Genomic DNA, 8849 nt, shown 5'->3' on the forward strand with positions numbered 1-8849 from the left:
TCTCTCTCTCTCTCTCTCTCTCTCTCTCTCTCTCTCTCTCTCTCTCTTTTCATACTCCTTCTCGCACTGGGTTTTTACAATGAAAATTTCGAATGAAAACATTATTTTTTCTGCTTGTTGTGTATTACGCGTTTGTACAGCAAATTTCTGAGGGGGCTACCATAGAAATGAATGTCAATTCATTTAAACGTTATTTAATATGCAATTGTTCACACACAAAATGAAGATGACTGAATAAATGTCAGAATGGAATCCACTCAGTGCATAAAATATGTTCATTTTGTTCAGTAAATTCTACATTCATTTTTACGAGGAGACTGGAAATTCGTCTCTTCGACAATGTTTGATGATACTGGATGATATGAATGAATGCATTTTTCCTCGGAACTCATGTATGAAATGGTTCAAAAAAAATTTACTTCATTTGGCCCACATGGGTCATCATGAAGGTCGTGGGTTGTTTGAAAAAGGCTTAGGCCTAAGCAACGAATCTTTATAGATTTGCCACTCCAATCCATACAATGCAAATAGTTCATTCTATCCCTTTATCATGAAATAGTGTCAAAGGTGGCAAATTTTTAGCCTCAGCGAAAAAATTCATGTAGAATTGATTCAATTTACACATTTTCTCCCCTCTGTCATTGATTGTGCCACCTTTATTTTGTGTGTGTATGTTGGGACCTATTTTGATTTTTGTTCTTCAAAAAAACAAAATTCTGTTACTTCTTGATCGTTTTAAGAACGTTGACCACCGGAATTCCATAACCTGTGAAAAAAGTCGTTTCGCTCAAGTTGATTAACCGAAGAGAAGAAAAAAACCGTTTGGGTGGCTGGAAGCAGAGTTTTCGTTAGGCGAAAATCGAATTGTTAGGAAGGAATAAAAGCAGTAATTTTTTTTTATTTTCTTCTTTTATGTTTTCTTAGCACAAAATGACTTTAAAATGAAGGACATGAAATACAATCTCAAATTTTTGCTAGTACACAAAATAACAATAACAAAATTCATCTCATCATCATCATCATCATCATCATCATCGTAATCATTTCACTGTCACCCCTGCATGGGGTTTCATGTCGAAATGCTTTTGTTACTCAATTCTTATAATTTCAATGGAAAATATACTTCAATTTTGGTGTAAGATTTTCTTATGATTTTTTTGTTTGGTATTTCTTTGTCAATTTGCTCAATTTGGCCGAAATAACTATTCGATGCCATAACATTTTATGTGATAAATACAAGGATTTCATCAATCTATGTATTTGTCATAGATTGTCTTTTTGTTTTGCTTGTTAATCGCAATAATTTCTTCTCTCATATTTGTTTGTTGTTGTTTTCAAATGAATTTCTACTTAGATATGTGGCTGTGAGAATGAAAATGGCAATACAGGAATAAACATTCTGAAACGCATTAAGAAAAAAAATTCGCAAAAAGGAATCATGAGTTCTGAATATGCAAAAGTGAAACAAAAATTTACATGGGCAGCATGGGAGGTTCATGGTTCACTTTTGCGTATTCAGAACTCATGATTCACTTTTGCGATTTTTTTTTTCTTGATGCGGTTCAGAATGTTCATTCCTGTATTGCCATTTTCATTCTCACAGCCTCATATGAAAGAAGAAAAAAAAAAAAGAAACGAAAACAAAATTTAACAAACATAAAAATAAAACATGACATTCTAAAAGCTATGACTTTAAAATCGAAATTAAATAACTACCACAGGCCAAATATGCCGTGAGCGTTTCTTATTTAAATTTGTTTTGTTTTTAGCGTTTATGAACACATTCCAAATGATGGTGGCGTATCAAACGGAAATTAATTTGATGTTGTTGTTTTTTTTATACATTGAAATTTGTTAAAATCTGATGTGTGAAGCTCCCGAAAAAGAAATGCGAATGGCCAATCTCAAGAGATGATGCATATTATAACTTGAAAACAATGTACTGAATTGTAGTTGTCGTTTTATTTTTGGAAGAGTTGTGAGTTTTTTTTCTGTTCTAGCAGCACATTGTTGCAATGTTCAATCCTATTTTGTGTTTGCTTTTTATTCTTCTTCTTCTTCTTTGTCATTTTTTCTATTTCTTTTGCTTTTAATAAATGACTGATAAGGGAAAACCTCTATATATGAACTTCTAGTTCTGTTTGTAAATCGTTTTTTTTTTGTGTGTGTTTAAGTTTCAGATAGCCTTGGTATTATTTCCTTGATAATTTTCCCTTGGTATTATTTCCGAGTTTCTCAATTGTTCCACTGAAAAAATAACATTGCGATTCATATAAACCTATTGAAGACGACTAAATGGAAGCATGCGCTCAATATTTGCACTTGAATTGAATTTAAAAAAAAAAAACGAAAAAAAAATTATTCGAAAGAAAGATAGAGGGAAAGAAAATTACAACAGTTTAGCATACTGCTCGCCATCGGAATATTTTTTATATATAGTGGAAAAAAAGAGAAAATGGCTTCAAACATAGATACACACCAAAGCCTCTCATCTGCTAGATATTATCATCTACACCTACCCAGAGAACAAGTGTATCCCATTTGATTTTGTTTTTGTCTGTTTTAAATGTTTTCATTTCGTTTAAGATAGACTTAGTGTTATATAGATTATAGATTTGGTTGTTGTTGTTGTTGTTTATCTGCTGTTCTACTATTATTTTGTTTGTTTGTTTTAATTTCTGTTGTTTAAAAGAACGGTAAAAGACTTAAAGTTTGGAGTATAATGCGTAAAATGCCCGACCATGCGTCACGGATTTTCTTCGAACGCGCCATCAAGAATCGCCACGTGAATATAACTATAAGGATTTTGGACATTTGGTGCACAACATACAATCTGAAATATGAAGCATCGACAAGATTAATATAATAAAAATTGACTCTCGTCTCCCCATTGAGAGAGCAATGAATTCGATCCCTTCAATTTACCTGGTCATTTTTTTTCTACTGCTTGGCAATGTTTTCGGATTTTGTTTGCATAAAAATGCCCTTAGCCCTAGAATATATCGCTCAAAATAGGCATCCCAATCAATGTGGGTGACATCAAATTGAAATGTGCTGCGATCGGTGGCACTCATATGCGTTAGCAATTCGCGAACATTGTCATCGGTGAAACGCCATTGATGTGTGGTGAAATACTCTAAGCAACCAACTGCCTTTTCCAATTTATTCTGGATCTTAATCATTCTGCAAATACATTGCAATATCGAATAGAGACGATTAGTTTAAGCGAAATTATGGAAAATTGCAAGTGAAAAGTGAAAAAAAAAATCATGAAAATGTATAGAAAAAAGGCCTAAAATTCATGTAAAAAATTTTTAAGTTCAACAAAATGCATTCACACAAACAATATTTGCATACACACATTGTTTTCTTTGTGTGAGTTTCTGTGGTCGATTTTTGATGACGACGCATACATACAATCGAACTGAATCAATCGACTTAGCACTGAAATACAATGAACACACCGACGTGTGTTCTAGAACGTTCATTTGTATTGTTTCATTTGGCCAACTCTTTGAATTCAACCGATAAAAATCTTTTTTTTCCATTATTTTTTCACATGAAACTTTTTTTTCTATAAATTGATCAAATTTTTAGATTTATAGTGAAGAATTTTCTTTTTCATATTAAATCTCATTTAAATTCTCTAAATATATCAAGCGCTCTTCACGGCTTTTTTTTCTTCATATATGCTATAAACTCTCATCCCAAATTTTGATTTGTTTTCACTTTGTTTATTCGAAAAAATTATTTTTCTTCACAAACAGTTTAGAAATATAATCAAAATGAAGAGAAAAAAAATATTGAGTCGCAAGGCTTTGTCGTTGGTCCACACATTATACCACCACGGTGGGTGCAGTTCACCGCTCAATAATGTACGAAACGGAACAGACTACACATTCATGTTATGCGCTGAATGTTGTTATAGTCTGTTCCGTTTGTACTAGAGAGGATGGCTCTTAAGGAAGTCACGATAGGGTAGAAAAAGTGAATTACATTGGTTTTTTGCCCATCGCCCAGGCAAACATATCGAGGAAATAGGCTGGAATGTAGTGTACCAAGTATCCTTGTATCGCATTTATAAAGCGATTCATGCGTAAGGCTCCGGTTGGATACCAAACAACACCCTCCATCGGATGCCGAATCATATTTCTTATCGAATAGCCCACAAATTCGCCCCATGTTATTGGCTGCTGTCGGCTGGTTACGCAATTGTAGATTTTCATATTGCGTGATTTAGTTGTGGCCGTTCGCCAAGCCGTCGTGATCACCAAATTAATGACAATATCAACTGGAATAACATCGCATAAGAAATCCTTTTCGCAAATTATCGTACGGAATAGCCCATTGCCAACGGCCGATATTATAGCAGTCGGTCCGTTCCAATTATCTAACCAACCCGCAGCCGGTTCACTGTGGCATGCAATCACTATGTTTGTGTGCAATTGGAGAAACAAACAAAAAAAACAGACACAAATTATGCAATTCATTGATTGTAATAATAATTGTCTCGCGTCATCAATCAATTTAATCACATACCTATTGATGGTCGGACGATGGCAACCGGCAAATTTCCGGCTTCCTCAAGCAGCATTTGCTCAGTGAGCGCCTTTGTGAACGTATAAGTATTTGGCCGTTTGCCAATCAGCGACGGTGTTAACTGAATAAATTGATCAAAATTTCAAAATAAATATGGTGCTTTTGATTTTGCGAGAAAAAAAACCTAGATAAGATCGATTAGTCATTCAATGAAAATGTGATAAAAATTCGATTCATAATTCGTATGTGATACCTTGTCTAGAACATCTTCTGGCAGCCAACTTATTAAGTTAATTATATTGGCTGGATCGTACGGCGTTGGATAAATTACTTCCTGGATTTCAGTTCGATCACAATTACAATACGCGGTTGAAACATGAACAAGTGCCTGAAATAAACAAAACAAATGAATTCAATGTTTGTATGTGGCTATTGTATGACAAACAAAAGCGCATTTAAATTCATTGAACTTTTTACTCACGTCTAAATTCATCATTCGATGACACAATTCAACTAAACGTTTTGTACCTAACATATTGATTTTAACGGATAGTTCTAATTTTTCGTCGAACTTAACTGTGGCTGCTGAATGAAATACTACGGACACATTGCGACACAATAGAGCTTGATCGCTTTCTGATATACCGAGCTGATGGAGCGTGATATCACCACATATTGGTATTACTTTGTTTAACTCATTTGGTTTCTCTTTGCGAATCGTATCGAAGAGCTGTAACAATATGACGAAAAACAAAAGAACACAAATAATGGAAATCGATTAGAGGATTATTGCTTAGGTGCAAATGAAAATAAACGATAAAATTGAATGAATTTCAAGACTTACGGGTGAGTTAAGTAGTTCATTTAATCGAGCTGAGACTTCTTGTCCACGTTTGGGTCGCATTAACAAATAAATGTTCTGAATTTCCGGACATGATCGCAACAATTTCTCCACTAACACCTGCAAATGTACAGTTTAATTCATATCAATCAGAATGTTTATTGGGAAAAATGAACCAAATTTATTTAAAACTAATTGATTAATTCAAAATAATATTCATCTTGATACACAAAATGAACATAATCAAATGAAATAAATAATAAAATAATCAAAATTGAAGAAAATTGCGATCGATGAATAAAATTCAAATGAAAAACAGCTGTAATCATTGATTACGCATCAAAGCGACGAATTTTTCCCCTTACCTTGCCCATAAAACCTGTTCCACCAGTGATAAATACACTTCGGCCGGCATAGAACTGCGGTATGGATATATATGGCCCTTTTGAATCAAAATTCACGTACATATTCTGATCTTGATCCACCTCGGGTGGTGTTGCCATTTTGATTTATTTTATTGATTTACTTTTCGAACAAAACTCCGTTCGAATTGTTTCTAGCAATTCTTATCTGATTTATTTTTTGTGTGAATTGTTTAACTTTTGTTTTATTTATAATAATTTTTTTTTATTGTAAATAAATGGGATTAGAGAATAAACGCAGGAGATTACTAATAGCTGTGTATATGCAGAATAGTGGCTAGCAAATATTAGGAAGCAAACAAATACGGTGTGTGTGTGTGTGTGTGTGTGTGTGTGTGCGTGTTAAACTGACCGCGATATGAATGTTGGCTTCATGAAAACACGATCACTATCGATTTAAATGGAAAACAAAAGTAAATTTCTTTTAGCGAGCTTTGGAATGGTTTTTTGTACGTTTGGCTTCGTATATAATGTTCGGTTCTTTTTTTTTTAAATCAATTTGGTTTAAACACTAGTTTTTATATTTGGAAACACTTTGTTTTATTCAAATTGCCGCAAAATTCTTATTTTCTTCTTGTTGTTCAATTATTATTTAATGTCTTGTTGTTGTGCGGTGCGGATTTCGAAGTTTAATTTTATCTAATTGTTTTGGAATAAGTTGTTCATTTAAAAAAATTGCTCACTATACTTTTCATTTTAGTTGTTAATAATTTACATTTGTTATTGAATCAGCGATCATCATCATCAATTCTTTTACGTATATTTTATATAGCTACAACTGGTGAATCATCTCAGATGATACGGTTTCTTTTTTTCTTCTACACTCGATATCTCTTCAGTACGTTCGGTATTAAAATCTGAAAGGAAAAAGCAAAGAGAAATGATTCAAAATTCAAAGAACAAAAAATGGTATTTTTTATCAAGTTATTTCCTTGAAGATAACCTTTTGGACTTGAATGTATTTTCTAGATATGAGTGACACAATTCCGGAGCACAACATATCACCTATTTCAATCACAATATAAATGTCAAAATTAACAAAAAATAAAACGCACGATTGCCAAAATGGGCGGCACATGTCGGTTCAATCTGCTTTGAACTAAATTCATGCACACGTGAATCGTTTTGCTTTCATTTGAACGAGCTTTGGCGCAATGAACTTGTCATGCATGCTCCTCTATCTCTCTGTCTTCCTCTACATTCGTGAAGCAGATTTAAACGGAGAGACAGAGACAGAGAGTCAAACGCGCAAAAAAAAAAGAATACAATTATGACCTATTTAAATGTAGACGGTGGACTGGTGCGATGCAACGAACTAATTAAGTTAAGTTGTTACGTAACGTAATTTCCATAAAATCAACACTTTCAAGGACCGGGCGCCGACAAACTGACGTTCAATTTTCATATACCATAATTTACCTTTGTTCACTTCATCCGGATCGATTTAGTTTGCAACGAAATCGTCTCCACACATGATTTGCCTCCACTGAACTCGGCAAATTATTCGGTTTCTCACCATTTTTTTTTCTTGTATCAAACTTATTTTTATCGTTTATTTCTTAGATTCGTACGCACACACAAAGAAAAAAAAAACAGTTTTACATCAGCGATGTCATGGAAACATGGTTTCTAAGATTAAACCGAATAATGACGTCAAATGTTTCCGAATTCACCATTGAAAATTTACCTATTCACTGTCATCGAATTTTCGGATTTTTGGACTCTGTCATCGAATAGAGCAGACACAATGTTTTTCTCGTGCGCAATGTGTTAAATGTTGCAAACTACTAAAAAATATAACACTCTTCTAATAAAAAAAAAATCCGCTGGTTTTATGTGTTTATTAGCGCGCTCAACGAGATAGTATTGGGACGACTTCGTTTAATCGAATTATTACACAATTTGTCTCTTAAAGTGAATGTTTCGATAACAGTTATGATATTGTTCATATCTTACTGAGTCAACCGTCGGGCGACTATGGTTTGTTTCATTCTTTTGTTTATCAAATTGTCACATGTTTAAATTCTACTTTCAGTGAAATAGATCCGTTTATCTTGATCACAGCCGGCGACAGTGACTCTCTGGTGCGAATGATGAATTTGATATTACTCAGTCGATGAATGTAATCGAGCAGTTTTATCACTATTTATTCATTTGTCGAAATGTCTGAAAGCGACTTGATATCATTTCTAATTTTTGTGATTGTGTTTAAGTTGGGTATACGATGGCGTTTTTCCCAAGAAAAATCTGACCAGAAAAAATTTCATTCTTAGCTTCTACGAACTGACGCGAGTTTAGTAATGTTTTCTTGATTTGCTAGTGATAAATGTGTTTCATTACATCATAAATTCCTTTCACAGATTAGTCAAAAAATTTGAAAACTTGAAAAAAAAAATCAATGGGGAAGGGCAATATTCCCATATTTCGAATTTTTTCCTCGAATCATTCACTGGTATTCAATTCTGTCACCAAACCAAGCCCTTCAAATACTCTAATATGCGGAAAACCAGAAATCGTGTTATCATATTGATTTGAAGTGGTAGGATCTACGAACAATCGGATGTTTCTCGCTGAACAAAAATGAAGCCAACAAAAAGTGTAACGACATACAAATCGTCTAACGCATGTCTGAAACCCCATAAAGTCGGTAGAAAAGGCGTTTGCATTGTGTGAAACACGAAGTTGTAGACAATTTGTCGCTATTTCAATAGCATGGTCCAAATAAATATGAAAAAAACTGTTTACATACAATTTAAATTGCTGCTACTCCACCAATGTAAATAATAACAGCACAATTTGAATTGGGCTTTCATTCGAAATTAAATGTCTCGATAGAACGTATTAGAGGTAAGAGCGACACCGTAAATTTGATTACACCACGTTTCACAGTTGAATTAAAACTATATAAATACGCTTGAAATGAGTTAATAAGTAGTCAAGTAAGAAAAGATTATGAACCAAGTATGAAAAATTCGCAACCCACAGAGGCCGACTTCTCTCTCTCTCTCTCTCTCTCTCTCTCTCTCTCTCTCTCTCTCTCTCTCTCT

At 33.7% G+C, this 8849-nt stretch overlaps 1 protein-coding gene across 7 annotated transcripts in view; it reads right to left on the reverse strand.

Annotated features, from left to right (window-relative positions):
• Positions 1 to 24: 24 nt before the first annotated feature.
• The window catches only part of LOC129576923 (putative fatty acyl-CoA reductase CG5065), a 14974-nt gene continuing 6149 nt past the window's right edge, over positions 25 to 8849 (reverse strand). For 5 of the 7 annotated variants that reach the window (XM_055463067.1, XM_055463070.1, XM_055463072.1 and 2 more), the window contains exons 3-10: positions 5746 to 6659; positions 5384 to 5500; positions 5021 to 5269; positions 4793 to 4927; positions 4540 to 4660; positions 3997 to 4429; positions 2926 to 3183; positions 25 to 2833 (exon numbers count right to left, since the gene is read on the reverse strand). In XM_055463067.1, the coding sequence (XP_055319042.1) occupies positions 2686 to 2833; positions 2926 to 3183; positions 3997 to 4429; positions 4540 to 4660; positions 4793 to 4927; positions 5021 to 5269; positions 5384 to 5500; positions 5746 to 5883 (1599 nt within the window). In that variant the 5' untranslated portion in view covers positions 5884 to 6659 and the 3' untranslated portion in view covers positions 25 to 2685. Of the gene's footprint in view, positions 2834 to 2925; positions 3184 to 3996; positions 4430 to 4539; positions 4661 to 4792; positions 4928 to 5020; positions 5270 to 5383; positions 5501 to 5745; positions 6660 to 6745; positions 6904 to 7221; positions 7572 to 8849 lie in introns of those variants that run through there. The other 2 variants (XM_055463073.1, XM_055463074.1) reach the window with 2 other exon arrangements.

Source organism: Sitodiplosis mosellana, unplaced genomic scaffold, assembly GCF_009176505.1.
Source record: "Sitodiplosis mosellana isolate CC-2019 unplaced genomic scaffold, AAFC_SMos_1.0 Smas_scaffold_6191, whole genome shotgun sequence".
Classification (NCBI taxonomy): Eukaryota; Metazoa; Arthropoda; class Insecta; order Diptera; family Cecidomyiidae; genus Sitodiplosis; species Sitodiplosis mosellana.